The sequence below is a fragment of the Crocodylus siamensis genome, chromosome 12, assembly GCF_052110815.1.
Source record: "Crocodylus siamensis isolate JL-2025a chromosome 12, ASM5211081v1, whole genome shotgun sequence".
Classification (NCBI taxonomy): Eukaryota; Metazoa; Chordata; order Crocodylia; family Crocodylidae; genus Crocodylus; species Crocodylus siamensis.
The window spans coordinates 36,757,141-36,777,395 of NC_143406.1; the positions used below are offsets into that span (position 1 = coordinate 36,757,141).

At 43.9% G+C, this 20,255-nt stretch overlaps 1 protein-coding gene across 2 annotated transcripts; it reads right to left on the minus strand.

The window, feature by feature from the left end:
- Positions 1-79: 79 nt before the first annotated feature.
- On the minus strand, positions 80-18,454 carry GPRC5B (G protein-coupled receptor class C group 5 member B). 2 transcript variants are annotated; one of them, XM_090023744.1, is made up of 4 exons: positions 18,307-18,454; positions 10,355-11,368; positions 5,372-5,484; positions 80-3,959 (listed from the first exon to the last, which is right to left on the minus strand). In XM_090023744.1, exons 2-4 carry the CDS (start codon positions 11,358-11,360, stop codon positions 3,915-3,917), a joined length of 1,164 nt encoding a protein of 387 aa, XP_089879870.1. In that variant the 5' UTR covers positions 11,361-11,368; positions 18,307-18,454; the 3' UTR covers positions 80-3,914. The 2 variants fall into 2 exon arrangements, with proteins under 2 accessions (XP_089879870.1, XP_089879869.1); XM_090023743.1 differs by lacking the exon at positions 18,307-18,454 and adding an exon at positions 12,085-14,340.
- Between the last annotated feature and the right edge of the window lie 1,801 nt (positions 18,455-20,255).

Here is a 20,255-nt window from a genome sequence, read left to right on the forward strand (position 1 = left end):
ATAAGCATCTCTTCCCTGTTAATAGGTTAGAGGGTATGTAAAGATTAAGGTCAACTGTTGCACCAAAAGGCCACAAACCTTGTAAGTAAATAGTAAAGCTTTTATTTTTGTTAAGAACAGCATTTTGAAAATAAAACATTTGCCCATGCTTTACAACCTTTTTAATTTTGTATACTTATGTACAGTCATTATGGTACATGTTGATTGTCTTGAAAATCCTTTTAAAGATGTACTTAATACGATACCAGTCTGCAACAGTCAGCGGAAAAAAGGGTACGTTATAAAACACACATTAATACATTTAATAAATATATATATATTATCTATCAAAAATGAGCCTTCGCTCTCATCAGTTAATAAAAAGCACCTGCTTTGTAATCCTGTAAGCTGGTAGAATAGTCCAGTTGTTTTATAATAAAAGCTACAATGCTCCCCTTTACACAGCCTTTAGTTAAACCCAAGGCATCAAGCTCAAACAGCCAATCAAGATGCCTGTGCAATACTAAATACAGAAATAGCTAGTTCTATAATAGTTAGTGTACCTTGTGTGTATTTAGGGTTCCATCCTGCAAAGATGCTTTACATCTAGGAGGTGCTGTGCACCCTTGACTCCCATTAATCAGGACTGGACCCTTAACGTATGGCTCTATAACAGGGGCCGGCAGCCAATGGCCTGTGGAGCCATTTGATTTGGCAGCAATAGCTCTCCCTGTGCTACTGCAGGGAAAAGCAATGGTGGGAGCTGGATCATAGTGTCCACCTGTCTACCTCTGACCCAAATTGGGTCAGTCTGGCCCACAGGTTCCCAACCTCTGCTCTATACTCTTCTCTTGCCATTGAACAAAGCCACTTATTATAGAAAGTTTTTTTTTTATAACAAAGTTTTAAAATGTTTTAGGATTTCATTTTCCTATACAGATAATATGTGAGAAGGAAATAACCATTATTATTTTTAAAGGGACAACATAGTAGCTTTTTACACTATAAAAGCTCATTATACTGAAATCTGAAAGTCTTGTGCTTACAATTATTTAGTATTTTGATCACAGATGCTCTACATTCTAGGTAACTTTCAAAAAAGGCAAACATAAACAGTATGTTTACATTAATCAAAATATAAGTTAACACAAAGGTGCCTTTTTTCCTCAGTCACACATTATTTGGGGCATATTACACCACAGACTACCAATTGACAAACATAAGTCATTTATTACTAGTTATGTGAAGCTGGAAAGTACATCCCATCCTCTAATCTATTACCACACCTCCACCATCACAAATTGCAGGTCCACTTCTGCAAATCCTCACTGATGTGAATTATACTCATTTACACGGTTACCCTATAAAAGTAGTCATGTCAGTTAAGATTTACAGGATCTGGCCCTGGTTTTGCTTAGGGACTTTCAACTCCTATTGACTTTGTTAGGAGTAGACCTGGGACCTTAATTTGTCAATCTTTTCACATCTAGGAAACATAAAGTACATTAAAATTTCTAGGATCTCTGTATCTTGTGAAGAATTTGCCCAAAGTCTGTAAAATCTGTGTTGTACTTAATTCATAATTCTCAGTTGTAGCACTGATAAAGAAACCTGTTCTACCATATATGCCATGGTCATCTTACACATTTTGATAATACACAATTACATATTTTAAACCCGGTTTTTTAATGAAACTTTTGTTAGCAAGCCATTATTAGGAGTGTTTATATGGCTCCCAGTGATTCAGTCTCTGGTTTAATAATCAGGATGACTAATATCATTTTATTTGATCAAGGCTTTGTTTTAACAGGTAACTGCATGGCTAAATTACTGGACAACATGCAATATCAACCCCAGTTTACTCAGTTGCAGTTACCTAAAAAAAGAAGGGGGGGGGGAACAATCTTTGTTGTTTAAATTCAGACAAGCACATGCTTCCTTTGGCTCCAGGGGGGAACATCTGACATGGAGCTAACATGCTCCTTTAATCATGCATGACAGAAAAATATAGCTCCTCAGAGAGAAGGCTTTTAGGAATAAACCCCTATAAGATGATCATGGCAAGAATGGTGACTCTGTGTGTGTGTGTGTGTGCGCGCGCGTGCGCATGTATGCACATATATATATACATACATACACATATACATATATACATGCACACAGATATTGGTATATTTATGTGCAGCACTAAGGTCCTGATCCTGCAGCCCTTGCACTTGTAGGTAGACTTACTGATGTCAACGGACCTACTCATTTGAATACAAGTCTACAGGATTATATTCTCTTATATTAGAACTGGAGGTACATGACAAACCAGGAAGACTTTTTTTTAAAAAAATAAACAGCTTATCTTTTGCAGTATATAGCAAGGAGCTTTTTCCTGTAAAGCTATTCAGGTATTCAGTTTCCTTTCTACATTTATACTTTTTATTTGAAAATATATATTTTTATTATAGCATATGCAAAATTTCATCCTTATACACTTTCATATACCCTCCTGTAAAAACAGTTTGCTTTTATTATCTAGGAAAACTAAGAGTAATATTGGCCAAACAGTGAATTCAATGATGCTTTCAATGTTTGATATGTATTATATGCTAAATAATAAAGGAATGATTTGCTTAAAAGTAATGAAGGCCATGGCACGAAAAATGGGCAATGAGAACCTGGTTAGATAACCTCTAACCTTTTGACAGTGTCTGCCTTATGTAAGCTCCTCAAATAAAATAATTAAAATAAAAACACCATGACCTCCCGCATGGAGATGCTGCTACCTACACGCTGAAGTGCACTAAAAATTGCAGTCCATGGGGCTACTCACATGAGTAGGGATTGCAAGACCAGGCCCACCTCTAGAAACAGAAGGTCCAATCCCTGAAGCTACCAAGTACCTCCTGGAAGGAGAGCTGTATCCTTCAGCTGCTACTGTGGTGTTTTGCTCAACGTTTTAAGGATCAGCCCATAAGATCTCTGTTGTACAGGCGGTTTCCTTTACCCTTTCATCTCTTGGGACTCCTTGGCAAACCCAAGCCTTATCCTCTCCTCAGCTAAGTCTCTGCAGAAGCAGGTCTTTGCATTGTTTCATACAGTGGCCCCACATGTACATTTGTACAAAATTAAGAGTCTGAGAACATGTGGTTCTTTGCCTGTACTCTGGGATGAGACTGCAACAACAGGGTATCTTGACCATCAATTTCCGATTCCACATGACTGAGAAGATCTAACTCTACCTTGGACCACTACCTTCCTTCTCTAGCATTCAGGGGCTTTACACAGTTGCACAAAACATGCCACAGCCCTTCCATCTGTCCAGCACCAAATTTGATTCACGATCCTTTTAAAGAATAAAAGCATATCATTGTTGAGAGTGGTGGTCACTTTGTTGCCATGGACCAGCAATGTTCAACTCTACATGACATTCACAAGGACATTTACATCAGAAATGGATAACGGAGCAAACAAGAAAGTTTTTCATGAGACATTTGAAATGAAGAAAAAAAAAATCAAAGTAGAAAGAAAGCCTGTATGTTTTCACGCTGTAGTGGCAATCTCTTGTGGCAATACGGATTAAGTTTAGGAAAGAGAGGAGGGGGTTTTTTTGCAAGCAACTGGCAAGCAGTAAAAATCAGGCTTGCCTCGCACACTAGTTACAGAGAGACTATATCTTACATTTCTGAATGCAGTATCCCCTCTTCCATTTTAAAGTGTGCCTAGTTCTACTTCAAATTAGATTCAGCTTGAATTTTGCAGAGTTGTATTTTTATGATTAGCTTCAGTTCAATAGTGTTCACATTTACATAAAATCCTCTCTAGGATTTCAGTTCCTGGATCTTTTGTTGCTTTGTTCTGGCATTTTTGATTCCTCCCTCAGAAAAACACACTGCCAAGGAACAAAATCTGTAACAATGACTCTTATTCTCTAGAACCCATAGCTTTCACCAGAGGTGTCTTCCAGTGTAACTTGGCGGAGCAGTTGGTATCTGGAAATAAGGATAATAAACCCATAACTAAGAGCTCTAGATTTCAGAAATCAATGTTAACATGCTACATTTACAAGGATAGCAGTCGCACCTTTATTTCTAGGCAAAACAGTACAGTGATGTTTATCTTGAATCTGGGCACTATGTGCATCTCACCACAAGGAAAAGGTAAGACTATCTATGTATTAGTCCTTTTACTTTATTGTCTACGGTAATAACCTTTAATTATTGTGTGTATTTTTGGCCTGGAACAAGCTTTGTGCTCACCCTTCTCTAACTGTTCATCTTTAAGCTGCCTCTTCCCTGAGCTGCTTATTCTGATATAAAGGAATATGGGGACAGATGAATCCAGGCACCCAAAAGGATGATATGCATTATGGCTGTTGTAAGTCATTCTGAAAGCAAAACTCAAACTTCATTGTCATTCAAAGTTGATTTATTCCCCCACTGTATTATCAATGGAAGGAAAATACTGATATCTAATAACTGTGTTCCCTTTAAGAAATCAAGCCTCTAATGAAAGAAACAGAGACCTAGAGTCAGCTCACATCCTTTGTGTTTTGATGTTGAGTTATGGAATCAGCTCATGGTTTAAAACAATGAAAAGCCAACTTATGTGAGTGTAAACTGGCTCATGAGTAGCTTTAAGAAGCATGTAGGTATGCGTGAAAATGTGGAAATGAGATTTTTCCTTTCTTTTCCAATGGGAGAGATTTCTATGCAATTCCTCAAGTGCAAATTATAGACACAATGGGAGTGAAATTGGCTGTTTGGCATCAGATATCTAAGCCATTCTTGCAATGACCAGGATGCAGAATAATACTTTGCCTATCAAATACGGGCATGCCAAACTATTGTTTCAGAGAGGAAAATTAATGCACATTAATATTAAGATATTTATATATCCTCTGGTAGCACACCTCTATAGCGGTGTGCAGCATACTAAAATATATATGTTATACGAGGAAAGTGAAAATGTCTGACGTCCACACTATCTGCAACAGATTCTTATCAAAGGTATTTTCACCCACAGGCCAATATACTATGCCAGCCTGTTGTAGAACTTACACAGTATTGCAGAAGTCAGGATACCAAGTACATATCACTTGGGAATTAGATTAGCAGCTTTAAAGTAAATTTAATCCAAAGTGGCCATTGGACATAGAGCATCACCAGCAAACTTGGTTCCCTCAAACTGAATACCCAAGCAGAGATCCACATTATCCTGTAATTATATAATTTTGGAGGGGAATGGAAGCATTGCATGCATACTTGCTGCTAGAGATAGCATTTATTTTTCTCCCCCCATGTGAGCAAGCAGTCTAAACTCAGTTGTTCGTTCAATAAGCAGTGGTTGCATATTCCCCAGGGTGTACCCCAGACTTTTTAAATCATCACATTTTTATACTTACAGTCCCACCGTTCAGCACAACTGCCATCTCAGTTGGCTGATAAACATTGCTTCTAAAGGGAGCGCTCGGTCGGCTGCCCAGACTGCCATTGCGAAATCCTGCTGTTCTTAAAGCTGTGTTTAAAAGGAGAAAGATGATTCTGATGAAAAAAATTGCTACTACTTCTCCCATATACAAGGGTTTGTCTACAATTTTGTCTACTGTCTTTTTAAACAGTAGTGGTGCCCTCAGGTGGAATCCTAATCCCAAGGAAGTCAATTGGATGTTTGGTTCCGACTGTAACAGTCATAATTTAACCCCTAATCTTTATACTGCCTTTGTACAGTAGTTTTATTCTTACACTCTGGGTAGATCTTAGACTCTGTTTTAAGTAGAACTGGTAGGGCTTGGTATGGGGCAGAGTGACAGTACTTGGGGCCAGACAGAACCGGCCTTAGGGGTGGGTGACTGGCCATGGCATCATGGTCAGGGGGATGCCACACACACACACACACACAGTGCCACCCCTTTTCCCAGGGAGCCCTTGTGGTCCCCCTAGTTGCTGCTGAGCCAGCCATGCACCCCTGGAGGAGAATGGGGGACGGTGGAGTGGAGGGAGGTTACCCCCCTCCCTCGCTCCCCACTCCCATCTCCATGGGCTGCCAGTCTCCCTCCCTCAGGAGCCAGGTGGCTTGCTTTTACCCCTCTTTACTCCTCTGCTTCCAGCGGGAGCCAGGCAGCTGGCATCAATAATTAATCACCTTCCAGCAGTGGCTGGAAACAGCAGTGGCAATAAGAGTGGGCAGGAGGAGGAGAGGAGGTGGCAGCAGCAGAGGAGGAGGTGGGGAGTATGTGTGTGGCAGCGCTCAGCCTGGCCCTGCTCACTGTAGCCAGCAGCTCTCTGTGTAATGGTGACACTTCCCAAGAGCTAGTGCCCTGACTACCATGCCCAGGTAGTGTGTGGCAGCCGCCTCGCCAGGAAGGGCCGCCACTGAGGAGGATGCGGGAAGATGAGAACAGGCTGGTGCAAAGGGCAGCAGCAGTGGTGGCAGCGAGGTCAGCAGGGGTGGGGGAGTAGTGGAGGAGGAAGTGGGGTGTCTGGGGAGCCTGAGCCATGCTTTCCCGCTGTCTCCTTCCCGCTTGTGCGCTCAGCACTGCCACCCTGGGCCTCAAGCGCTTCTTGCTGGGCTCCGAGTTGAAGGGGGAGCTGTTCCATCTGGGCACCACTGCCAGCGCCTTTTACTCGGGGCTGCTGCTCTCCCCAGGGCAGGGGGGGCTGGGGAAGAAGGCACCAAAATCCAAGTTTGTCTAAGGCATCGCTTTCCCTAAGGCTGGCTCTGCGGCCAGATTTTAAAGGAACTGTACACCGCACTATCAAGTCAACGAGTGTTAGGTGCCTAAATACTATTAAAAATATGGGATGTTGATGCGTTAGTACTGCCCATAAAGTAATCTCCAGTTTGGATGCTAAATGGTTAAGTAAAATGACATTTCATTTCTTTATTCTGTCACTATGAAAAAAGAGCTCCAAAATATGTTTTGAGCCAGCAAATATGCTCACAAAACCCTCTAAGCATGACGAATCTGGCTAGCAAATATAAATTTTCCAGATGCTTTAAAGTTCTTTTTTTCTGTAGAAATATTAAGCAGATATTTGCTTTTGAATGGTATGATCATGAAAAAATATTGAGCCAAAAGATAACGTATTGTCCAACACATTCTGAATGTTCACACCAGAAGCATCTAAGGTCATCTTTATTATGGTAGTTATTAATTTTGCAATCTGTTATTCTTTTATAATTTACATTTTAAATGGGAGATGAAGCTAAGGAATATGCGTCATTACCTCTGAACCAGTAAGGAAGCAGAGATTTGCATTTGCTCTGATTAGCTAAGAAGTAAATAATGGGCTTCACCGTTGCAGCCAAGCAACAGGCAGCCACTTGTGTGTACAATTTGAGCAGTTGCAATGGTTCCATCGCTCTGTATTATTTATCTATGAAACATGCCTGTTTCAAGAACTCATGATCTAGATTTTCTCTCTAATATTTAATTCAAGTTACAGGTCAGCAGCCTTTAGGAGTTTTGCTATTGACATCACCGGGGCCAGGATTTCACCCAATGTGTACAGCAAAACTTAAATTGATTATAAATACTGTAGCCACACGCTGCCCTCTGTTCACTGCTACTCCTGTCAAAGGGAGTTTTGCACAGAGAGAATATTGGTATTGAGCTTTCTTACCACATATTCTAACCCTAAAAACACATGCTCACTTTCCACATGTGAGTAGCCTCACTGAGGTACCCTTACTTTTTAATTATACTTACCTCCCTTGTCAAGTGCTCTGAAATCAAGGGGTGGTGAATAGCATGATGAAGGAGGTCAGCATTATCATATATCACCTACAGGTCAAAGTTTATAAATACACTTTTACATTCTTCCATCTCTTAATCAGTAGTATTCCCTGCTTATAATTTGGTTGCCTTGCCTGTTTTGACACCAAGGATTATACCAGTATTTGAATCTCTCTCTCAGCACATAGCTAACAGATTTGTAATGCATTACGCCATTAAAAACTGGAGTATTTACATATATATTTTATTACCCATATAACTCATACATCTATTTTCAAATGAGTTTTAAAGGGATAATCTCAGGCTGCATTTCATTCTCCTGTTTGCTAGCTACTGTTATTTATCTAAATTGCAAATTACTTCTAGCTGGGAATGAGAGAGTGTTGTTTGTGGTATGTTTGCCTTCAGAATTTCTCTAAGCAGTGTTACTATTTTCGTTACATGGCCTGTCAGTGTAGTTATCATGTTAAGGACATATTTTTTTATAGATAGGTAAATTGTAGACAAAAAACAAACTTTATCAGGGAGACTTTAGCAAGCGTCAGCCCAAAGTCCACAAGCAACTCACTTGAGAAACAGGCAGTACTCTTATTTCACCATTCTGCTCAGTGAGTAAACACTAAAATAACATAAATATCAGTTATGAACCAAAAATTCATTACGTCTGGGTAAGCACCTTGGTAGCTGTAGAACTCTAGCTATAGTGTGAACCTGAGTTTCACTTAAGAGCCCAATCTTGGTTGCTTTACAGAGATTTTGATCTGCCCTGCTTTCCCAGGCCACAGGACAAAGCGCTTTATACATTTATTATAATAAGTAACTAGTAATCTCTGGGATAGCAAACAGGAAAATCTAGTCAGTTATAGGCTGCACATGCAATGCTACATTTAAACCAACTCTTCAACCAACTACATGTAATAATGCAATCTAACTATTCCAGAAGTATGATGCACATTACAGAGCTAAGAAAATGCACAACCCAATGCAGACAACCACATCTTCCATTTAAAAGAATAAATCAAACGTGGGTAAGAACAGTACATTCTTTAGAGAGTGGGGGTCACCTTGGCTAGGCTAAAGCAAATTTGCTGAACTGAGATGAAAGCCATGATTCTGCTCTCACTGATATCTGTCTCAGTTGAGAATAACTCCACTGAAGTCCTGGTCGTTACCTATCTAAAACTGGTCTGATGGGAAACACCAGATCCAAAATGCCAAATATCTTTTAACAAGCAAGAAATCTAAACACAGTGGGGAAGCTCCCTTTTTCCTGCTAGAAATGTTAGAAATGCAGGGTCAACTGCTTATTGCCATTGCCGGAAACTGAGCCTGTGGGATACACCCTTGTGATCCTAACATATCATCCCCACTCAAAGCTTTTATAGAAGAATAACACCTCTAAGGTCCCTGCTAATATTCCCTGAGGGAAAACTGTTTCCTGACTTCACCATTGTCATAGCCAATGCGCAATTTCCCTTCTTGTCTGGACTGGATCCATTGAGCTGCAGCAGATTACATCATGTTCAGAAAAACCCAGAGGTACCTTCAAGTGAAGAGGAGGTGCTTGGTGCCATCCCCAACGCCTGTTCTAAGGAGCTGCCAACCCGAAAAGCCAGCTCTCGGCTGGAACAGTGCAGTGCTCTTCCCCGCTAGAACGAATCGAGAACTGTTGCCAGCTTCCCCAGATACAAACATGTTTACAAGCTGCAGGACATCGACTGAACGAAACCTGCACGGAGGGCCGCCATCAGGCAGTTTCTTGCCATATGCACTCATGTAGCATCCGAGTATACTTTCTGCTGTCACTCTATGTAGCTTTCAGCTAGATTCTTTCTCTTGAGAAACCAGTTTTGGCTGGGTCTTTGCTTAAGGCCAATTTCACGGTGGTGTCAACCGTATACATTACTCTTCAGGTCGCCTAACATTTTGCACAGTGTTCCTGTGTGCTATTGTATAGGTGCCGTGTGTCACTGCAGAAGGAGCTGTGGCAGGGAGAAGTGTACATACTGGATATATACTGCATGCAGACTGCAGAGGAGGCATTCTGTTGCTTTTCATTCCTTGTTTACATTTTTTATTCAAGGAGTAAAACCTTCAGCGCAGAGATTTTATCTTTATACTTGTTTGTGAAGTAACTTGCATGCTGTATTATTTATATAATAGCAAAAAGAGCCTTGGGTCTTATTTTTAGGAAGAAAGAGAGTTACTAGTTATTTTGTCACCCAAGAATAATGAGGACTTAACCCTGAGCTTTCTATTCAAACATGTTTTTACCTCAATAGTGTTACCTCTTATTACAGTAGAAATGAGAAGGAATTCAGGCTGCATGAGCTAAGGACATACTATGGTTAATCTTTACAATTTCCATTTAAATGACTTCGATTGAAAATATTTTTTCTCCTTCAAAATTAAAATTGTCTTGGAATACTTGCTTTCTTTTTTAAAAATTTTTTTAGTTTTTAAATAAAAAAAATTAAGGGACAAAAGCAAAAATACAGTGTGCAACCCCCCCGCCCCCCCCAAATAATATTTAGAACTAGCTCTCTTAAACCAAACAAACTAAAATAGCAACTTGAGCAAATAGGTACATTTTCTTTTACTTCTTGCAGGGAAAAATCAAAATAGGTCTTTTGTACAGTAAAATCTTACCTGCATTATGTTCATCCATCGAAAAGGCTTTATTTTCCATGTAGCTTCGAGGAAGTTGTATATCTTCCTCAAAAGCAGTCTCCCGCATTCTTGGTTGTGAAGTGTCAAAATAGTTGGGTGTGTTTTCTTGCTGTGATGGAAGAATGGTGCAGTGAACTTCTGGGATAGCGTGAAAAATAACAAACACCCAACCACTAGACACCAGTGCAATTGCAAGAGTGGGATCACTCCATTTGTCTTTTCTCTTCAGTTCAATATTACCAAACAGGTACATAGTCATCCAAGCTACCCAAATTAGAATTGAGAAAAAAACTGTTATAATGAGGCATACTCCATTTTTCTTCCACTTCTTAAATTTTCCACACAGAGTGAAGAGAGACAAGCCCATGGCTACCACCATCAAGAACATAACATAAATCAAAGCCATAACAAAATCCATTGGCTCATAACTGCAGGCCAATTTCTTGTCTCTCACAATTGTCAGTATTAGCCACTCCGTTGCAATAATGACTTGGACCAGCATCAGACAGATTGCCATGCCAGCCAGATGCCAGCCAGATGGACTTTTACCATGTCGAACTAGCCTGCGTAGTCTCCAGGCTTGAGCTAGCAAGCATGAGAAGCACAAGGCAAAGATAACTCCCCACAGAAACCTTCGGATGGAACATAATGTTTCATCTTCTTGTATGATGAATGCAAACGTCAGCCCAAACAGTCCTAGAGTCCCAAAAAGAAAGAGGAAATGCATTCCCAGTGGGCTTTTCTTCTCTTTGTCCTTGATGAATGGCAACCTCACTAGTAAAATCAGCATCAGCAGCAGTGTTGTCAGCACTCCCGCTCCAGCAACAGCTTCTACTACTATTCCCCAGATAGCATCCAGGTCACACAGGTAAATGTACTGGGGGAGAAGATCCAGTCCACATCCTCTAGATGTACTCGAGTTTTCAGAAGAGCCATAGCTGATCACGAAGAGGAGGAGAAAAACGATGGCGGGGTGGGTTTTCATTTTTCTGTCTGAGACAATGAGATAAAGTGACAAAATAAGTGTTTAACTGCCTGCACATTAGAAAACATCAGCTACAACCCCTTTTAGGAAACCTGGCAATTGGCAGTGGAATTAGCATACCACTGTAAACGGCCTAGTCCAGTTTCAAATGCAAGAACGTGCATCGATTTTCAGGTTTCACTCCTCCCCTCCCCACATTGTATCCAAAATATCAGATGATTCCCTTTTTGCTTCTACAGCAAACTAAAGACATTTCCAAACACATCTGGAAATAGACTAAAATACAGCCTTCGCAATCCTGAAAATATTTACGCTAGTGTGAAACCCGGAAGTACCTTCTGTTTATTTAATATTCAAATGAAATTGAAATAATTGGAGTAAAATGTTTATTAGTTGCAGGGTCTTTGGAACCCAGGGCCTAATTAGTGTATAAAGAAATATCAGAATCAGGCCACTTATATCTGTGTAAAGCATGCGGGTTATTTCTAATTCACCTTTAACAAAAGATCTGGGCACCCATGTTTACACCAGTGTAAGAAAAGCAGCAGACATTTGAGGTGTGGTCCTCCTCAAGTGTGTAATTTTCTAGACCCCTCTAGCAGTACACCAGGGTAGAAGTGTACCGGTGTGAGTTACACCAGCAGAGGGGTGGTATGAAAACAACTGGCTCAATGATAACCTGCTCCCCTGCCCCCTAGTGACACAGTGCTATAATGACACCTACTGTGGCAGCTGCCGAGGGCGAGCTGGTCACCCGTCTGCTCCAGATGTCATTTAAACTGAGGTACAAAATGGATGCAAATTACACTGTTGGCTACCATGTGGTGTGGCCAGGCCCAAGGGACATGAGAATAAATTCTAGTTTTTTTGCTCTATTTTTACTGTTTATAGGCACAAACAAAACTCCAAAACTACTGTCTTCCCTCTCCTCCCGCCCAAAAAAACTTTTGATCCAGGTAGAATGACACAATCCTCAGTCCAACGTGCATCTCCTCTCACAAATAGTCTCTCCTTCTCTTTCCTCCCCAAACTCAGGTCTTCCATTGCATTTATTAAGGGTAAGGCTTAGCTGCAAAATGTGTGTGTACAATAAAAACAGTACACATGCAGCACCATTAATCAGCAAAACAAAAAAAGAATGAGTCATTGTTCTTAGTAAATAGAAAGCCATCCAAAAGAAGACAAACAACAAAAAATGGAACGTCATTGTCCTTACTTTCTTGCAGCAAACAACTTTAAATTCTTTCGGAAGATACCATACCATACACGAAGCACCTTCAGAATGAAACAGTTCTGGCCAGATTCCATTTTAATTATATTCTGCCTTTCTGAATTTTCCATACAGTTTTAGTTGTTCTCTACTCTCATATGTTAAACAAAACTGGGCACAAATCCAGTTGTTGATAATCCTTTGCAAGTCACCTTTAAAGTAACCTTTCCACCCCAGTATTGGCTACAGTTCAGAGGATGGGACGGGTTAAGTAATCCCAAACAGGACACAAGTTTTGCTGCTTTCAGGGGAACAGCTCTGATGAGCACATTGTTTAGAATGAGACCCACAGTTTACAAGACCATTAGGATGAAAGCCCTGTGTAATGGAAACTGTAACATTCCTCATCCACCAATGTCTCTTCATGTGATATATCCAACACGTATGCCAAGAAAAAAGCTATCAACAAAGAAAATTCTTTTGGAAGCCAGGCATATGGCCGAAAACTGATAGCTGTATAGATATTCCAGATGATTTAATAACAATTATAGACATGTTTTGTGACAGATCAAGCAATTTTCAAAAGAAATGTCTATACCCTTTCACTGAGCAGTTAGCAAAATATCCATTTTAGATCTTTTCCAAGATCCAGGTTTTGGAATAATGTTTTCTGTTGGAGGTACCAGAAGAGTAAATGTGAGAATAGAAAAGCATAATTATTTTTCTATTCTTTAACTGTATTAGACAAGAAATACGATAAGGATTAATATCAAAGAATCACAAAAGTAATATGGTCTGTAAGTTGAACAAACAGAAAGCAAAATGTACAACTGTCTTTCCAGTTACCGACATTATGATTCATTCCCATTGTTCCATGAAGTGCTCCATAGCTGCTATTATCTCACATATGTGATTGATCTGGGTAATGAGGTACTGCAATACAACTAGTGGTTATTTTTCTAACAAACTATAGTGTCATTTGGTAGAAAGAGTTTGCTATATCTGATAGATTTCTAAATGATTCCTTTGCCACAGTCCTTATTGTGGCGAGTGGTAAAAGCCTTAAGAAGCATACAGTTCCCAACGAATTGAGTTTACTTTTAAATGAACAATTGTTCTGTTGAATTCATCCATTGGTCAATGAATACAGACTGAATTGGAAGAAAACACATTCTGAGTGCTAACCTGCAGTCCTATGCATATGAGCAGTATGTAGAATGCAATCTCATTGACTTGAATGGGTTTATTCACATGAGAAAATACTTCTCACATGTGTAAGTTTTGCTAGATGAGGCATCTGGTTGGTTTTTCCCTAATATCCACTGGGTCTAGCCAGAGAAGGCTATGAAACTCATTTGGCAGGGAATGAAATGCAGAGAAGAAAATCTTGACTGGGCCCATGAGACTATTTCAAGCTAATAGTCCATTTGTGCCAGTGTGCCCCGCTGCTCTTGAGAACTGGGGTCAGCCTCACACCAGGCTTCTGTGACTTGACCATTCTGGAAGCTAAGCAGTTGTCCTCTTAAAAAACGTAGGTCTTGAGAAGCTGGAGTATGCCCTTAATGTTTCATAGGCTACTCTATTGCCAAGTAGCACTGAATCACAGTTTAAGGTAGTAAATATTTGCATATTCAGTTATGCCAGGAAGTGGAGGAAACGCATTTCAGGGATATGCCTTGATATTACAAAAGTAAAGCAAAGAAACATTTAGCTACATACTTAAATTTGAGACTGGTAAGCAGAAATGAAGGGCTACCAATCAGGTTTTGAGAACAATCAGGGCACCAAAGGAAAAAGTCCAAGAAGTAATGGGTCACGTGGGAAATTATTCAAGACACCTTCTACACTGAGGTCTCCTGGGTTGGAAATAAGCCAATGAACAGCCCTTTAAAGGAAGGTCCCTTTAAATTTTCATTATCCCATCATTCCAAATTAGGTTATAAATACACTAAATTAGTTTTCAGTGCTAGCTCTGTTGATTATTTGCTGTTGAAAGATTCAAGGGCAATAAATTAAGTACAAGTATCTCTAACTCCTAAGATATTTTCCAGTTTTCTAGTTACTTTATTCATGTCATGTAACCCTTATGTGATTGAACTATTCCAGGACAGTATGTTTCCATGGAGATGGTGCTGCATGGGTAAGCAGTCATATTGTCAGCCCATCATTTATTTCCTGCTCCTATTTAGATATTGGTGTGGGGAGTAGGTACTAAGCTCTGGCTATCTCCCCCATATGGGAAGAGTCAGATTTCTTTGGAGTGGGGCATCTGCAACAAATAAAATCCCAGAGCATGCCAGAGGCATCCAACCGTAATGGGAGTTTGCTCAAGTTGCTTCCATATGTGAAATGACATTTGAGAGTTGAAACATTCTAGTTTGGGACTGCTAGCGGAGTTTCTTAGTGTGAATTCTTGTTACTGTCAAACTAGGCTGGTGTAAGATACTGGACAATGCTAGATTTTGGTGGAGAAATCTACCGCTTGAGAACCTTTGCTACTGGCAGCAATAGTATCAGCAGCCAATTTTATCGTGATTGTTTAGATCAGTGTTGATCAGGGATACATGATCCGGTGGTAAAAAAAAACCCCAAACCCAAACAAACAATAATACCCTATCTGCTACGAGTGCCCTTACTCTTGCTGCTGTTCAGGAGGCTGCACCAGTAATAATGCAATGTTGGGGAAATGTCACAAAAAACAACTAATCAAGAGAGGTGTCAGCCAGGGGTGCTAAATTATCTCCAGTGAAGTTGAGTGGGGCAGTTATAACAGAAAGAAGCCTACTCGAGTATTATTGACAACGGACTCTTCCCCAAATTAAGGCTGACCCAGCATATCTGTGATGCAGCAGGGATCCTGGGTCGGTAAAAAGGAATCTGCGCACTGTGCGAGTAACTAGAAATATACTTACTGAAGAGCTGGCAACCTAAGGCAAACACAGACAGAACGGCCTGAATATTGGGGGAGAGATCCAAATTCTGCTCTCAGTTACATGAGCAAAAAGCCGGAGTAAGTAAGTGCAGATGTATCTGACTTATCTGATGAAGGGGATAGCGTCTGAACCCCTCCAGTGAATCCAGAGCACAACTAACCCTGCATGGAAGGGCTAAAAAGTATACAAAAGTTATCACATTTTATTTAAGAATCTCAGTCAGGCTGACCTTTCATAGCAAACGCAGCTGTGCCAGATCCTTAGCTGATTTAAATCTGCACAGCTCTACTGGCCGCAACTGATGATGTGGACCAGGGGTGGGCGACGTTTTTGGGGAAAACACCCACAACCTCAACTTGTAAGATGCTGGTGTGCCAGGAGTGGATGGCAGGGGCATTATGAGGGGTCGATCCTTGTTGTGGCACCGCAGCCCAGACCCCTCGCCTGCCGCCCACCCTGAGGCATGAGTTCCCTGCCCCACCACCGAGCCTAGGCTGCAAGCAGCTGCACCGGGGGCCACGGGGCCTGCGCCTGGCTTGGCGGCAGTGGCAGGTGCGCATGCGCTTCTAGGCAGACAGCAAGGAAGGGGCTGGGGCTGCACTGCACCAGCAAGGATCGGGCCCCTCGTGGCTCCCCCACTATCCGCCCTGATGCACATGTGCCAAGCAAAATGCCTTTGCGTGCCACACTCTGGCACACGTGCCAGGGGTTGCCTATCCCTGAGCTGGACAATACAACCTCATACAAGAGCCACTGCAGCCTACTGCACTTTTTCTAAATATAGAAATTGCTTACTAACTAACTTTGAAGTCTGAATCAACACAATCTGCTTCACTAAATGGTTACATCCTTTACTACTATTAAACTGTTTAGATTTGTGAAAAATCAACGTGTCATACTCCTGCAAATACTCCTGTACGAAACGTCTAACCACCTGATCGCGAACAGAGAGAAAACAGCCGTACAATTTAAATAAAAGCATCCGTGATGCAAATAGCAATCCCGGTCTGTTGTACACCAGTAGAAGACTCCTTTGCTGTTCAAGTTATAGAAGAAAATGCCATCAGCCTGAAGTGTCATGAGTTAGAAATTAATCACAACATAGGACGTGTGCCAGGTCCTTTTCCATCTGATCTGAGGAATGAGCTTCAGCACCGATAAAAGAGCAGCTACCGCCAAGCCGCGATCAGGCTGCTGAAGAGACGGATTTCCAGAATAATAATTAATAATGCGATTGCGCTTTGTATGCAAACTCCCCGCTGTGATTTAGACTTGCTCTGCATAACAACACACACTGTTTTTTTTTACAGCTTAGCACCTCCGCTGCTGTAGAAATCATGACCCCATTCAAAAAAGGACAGGTAGAAAAATCACGGCTGTAATTTAAAAATAACAGGGAGCGCGGAGTATAATTTGAAACAATCCTTCTACTAATGGAGGTATTTTGAATTTCTTTCTGTTACCTTCTGCACATCAGTCATCGGTGTCTGGACACCGGCACTTGGAAACTCTAAGAAGCATTATTTGATTTAAAATTAGGTGCTGGATTGGTTTCTACTCGTGACAGTCCTCAGACGGCCTCTATTTCTGTAAAAACTTAAGACTGATGTCCCCCCCTGCCCGCCCGCCCGCCCATCCCCCCCGACACAAGGCTGGCAGCGTGGGGGGGGCAGGCATCTACCACAGGTACAGCAGGGCACGGCACCGGGGGGGGGGCAGGCATCTACCACAGGTACAGCAGGGCACAGCACGGGGGGGGGGCAGGCATCTACCACAGGTACAGCAGGGCACAGCACGGGGGGGGCAGGCATCTACCACAGGTACAGCAGGGCACAGCACGGGGGGGGCAGGCATCTACCACAGGTACAGCAGGGCACAGCACGGGGGGGGCAGGCATCTACCACAGGTACAGCAGGGCACAGCACGGGGGGGGCAGGCATCTACCACAGGTACAGCAGGGCACAGCACGGGGGGGGGCAGGCATCTACCACAGGTACAGCAGGGCACAGCACGGGGGGGGGCAGGCATCTACCACAGGTACAGCAGGGCACGGCACCGGGGGGGGGGGCAGGCATCTACCACAGGTACAGCAGGGCACAGCACGGGGGGGGCAGGCATCTACCACAGGTACAGCAGGGCACAGCACGGGGGGGGGGCAGGCATCTACCACAGGTACAGCAGGGCACAGCACGGGGGGGGGGCAGGCATCTACCACAGGTACAGCAGGGCACAGCACGGGGGGGGGCAGGCATCTACCACAGGTACAGCAGGGCACGGCACCGGGACAGAGCTGTGGCGGCGCTGACCGCTCCGAGTGCTCTGACCGAACACGCAGGAAATCCTGCTCTCCTCAGGATACACACTAGTCCGAGGTAAACAAAGGGTTCAAAGAAGGGCGAAATCCCGCCGGCGTTTGGCTTCGTGCGGATGTGACAGAAGCGCTGCGGCCGAGGGCTCCGGCCGCGCCGCCCCCCGCCCCATGTGCGGGCGCTGGCGCAGCCCGACCCGCGCCCCCCGCACGGCGGCGCAAAGGGCTCGCGGCTCCGGGGCGGCCGCGGCAGCGGCTGCTGCGCGGGGGCGGCGCGGGGCAAGGAGCGGGACGGCGGCTGCCCGCTCCCCGGCGCGGCCCCTGCCCCTGCCCCTGCCCCCGGGCAGCCCGCGCCCGCCGTCTCCGCGGCTCTTCCCTCCCCCGCGCCCCCCGGCAACGCCGCCCCCGCCCCAGCCCGGCCCGAGGGGGCAGCGCCGGGCTCCGCGCCCCGCAGCCCGGCCCCGCTCGCGGCGCCCCCGGCCCGGCCCCGCTCACTTGCGGCGGCGGCGGCGGCGGGAAAGGCGTCTCGCAGCCCGCGGGCCAGGCACGTCCCTGCCCGGGCTGGGCGGTCACAGGGCGAGGTGTGGGGCGCGCGCTGCGCTGACAGCTCCGCTCCGCCGCGCCCGCCCCGCCCCCAGCCGCCGCCCCGCGCGGGGGGGGCGGGGGCGGGGGCACGCGGCGCTGCGCTCGGGCCGCCTCGGGGGGGCCGGAGGGGGCGAGCACCGCACCTCGGAAATGGGGCGCTCTCCACACACCTACCACACACACACTGATATACACACCCAGTGGTACATACATACACACTGGTACACACACATGTGCACGGGTGCACACACACTAGTACACACTCATGTGCACTGTTACACACACACTGGTATACACAGACACTAGTACACACACACTGGCACACATGCATACTCACTAATACACACACTAGTACACATGCATACACACTGGGACACACACACATACACTGGTGAGCACAATTCAGATATCGTTAGACCAGGCAAGAAGCCCACAATGAGAGCATGCAGGGGTCCATGCACACATGTATATAAGGTTACACATGTATGGGACAAACACACCCCAGTGCACGGCAGAGAAACGTAATGCACACACCGCATTATCTGCACATACACACAGATGACTAAGTCTCTAGACACAGCCGCTAGGGCCGTGTCTGCGTTTGCACAATAGCCACTAGCTTAGAAAACAGCTACACATGAAGGGCAGAACATTGTTTAGTGACTGCTTATTGTGTGGGTGACATTTTCTAGTTTGCTTATGGCAGCAAAAACCCACGAGCCAGGCTTGTGCACTCCAGACGGTGCACAGAGAGCCCTGGAAATCTTCAGACTCCACTTCCCCTCCAAAACACGCAGCCCAGCCAGCTCTGCTCCCGTCTGGTTTAAACTCTGACAAAGTTGTAACCCCTCTGAAGGTGGATTTTGTTGGCAGTGGCACACTGCTTTTTGGTATGCATGGGAGAGAGCTCCTGCTACAACAGGAATCATTGCCTGCAGAGAAACACAGACAGCATCGCTGTGTGACATCCCAGGATAATACATTCAGTAGAAACTAGTTTCCCTTTTAAATTAGCACCAGTGCATGCTTTCGTGAAACCCCTGTGATTAGCACCCACCCATCATGTGCTTCAATTTCACTCAACCCAAGAGCAAGGAGACATCACTTGGTTAGAAATCCTGGCAGCAAGGACTGGTTGGTTTCCAACCTTCCTGGTGGTAGAGAGCACCCTTTCACACACACAACCTTTTATAGATGAAGTTCTGCTGCAGAGGAGTTTTTCTTCACTGAGACACTATCTGAAGCAGTGAGCCTGCCTCTTTTAGGGTGCTTGTATGACACTCCTGATAAGTCATTAGGGCTTCCAAAGCGCTTGACCGGGCTGATATGGTATAAATATGTTTCTGTGCGAGGTGTGTGATTTTCTTTGTTTAAATGACCTCAGCACCTTTAAATGCTGTTTTGGTCTCTTTTTCTCTCCCTTGCTGCAGGCAGGGCAGGGGGGCATCTCACTGATTCATTCAGAGAGAAATAAGCTTTAATAGGTGACAGCCAACTACTGCCACAAACACACTTCTGATCTAAAGTCTTCTCCTAGACAAATTTGTACAAACTGGACACGGAAGAATCAGAAGTTATGTAAGCTGAAAAACCTGCCACCCTGATGAGAGAACATTACACCCCAGTCTGATCATTGCATGAGGTCAGCATCAGACCCTTAGTGACCTGAGCATCCTAGTGAATGCTCCTTTTCAGAATAACTAGCAGATAACCAGGGATCCTGGTTTTCTCTGCCAAAAAAAATTGCAAATTCTCTAGTAAACCCCCCAAAATCCGTTATTAAAATTAACCCCCCCTTGCAGCCACCCCTGGCTCTGCTGATGCCCCTCATTCACCCCCAATGCCTCCTGCAGCTCTGC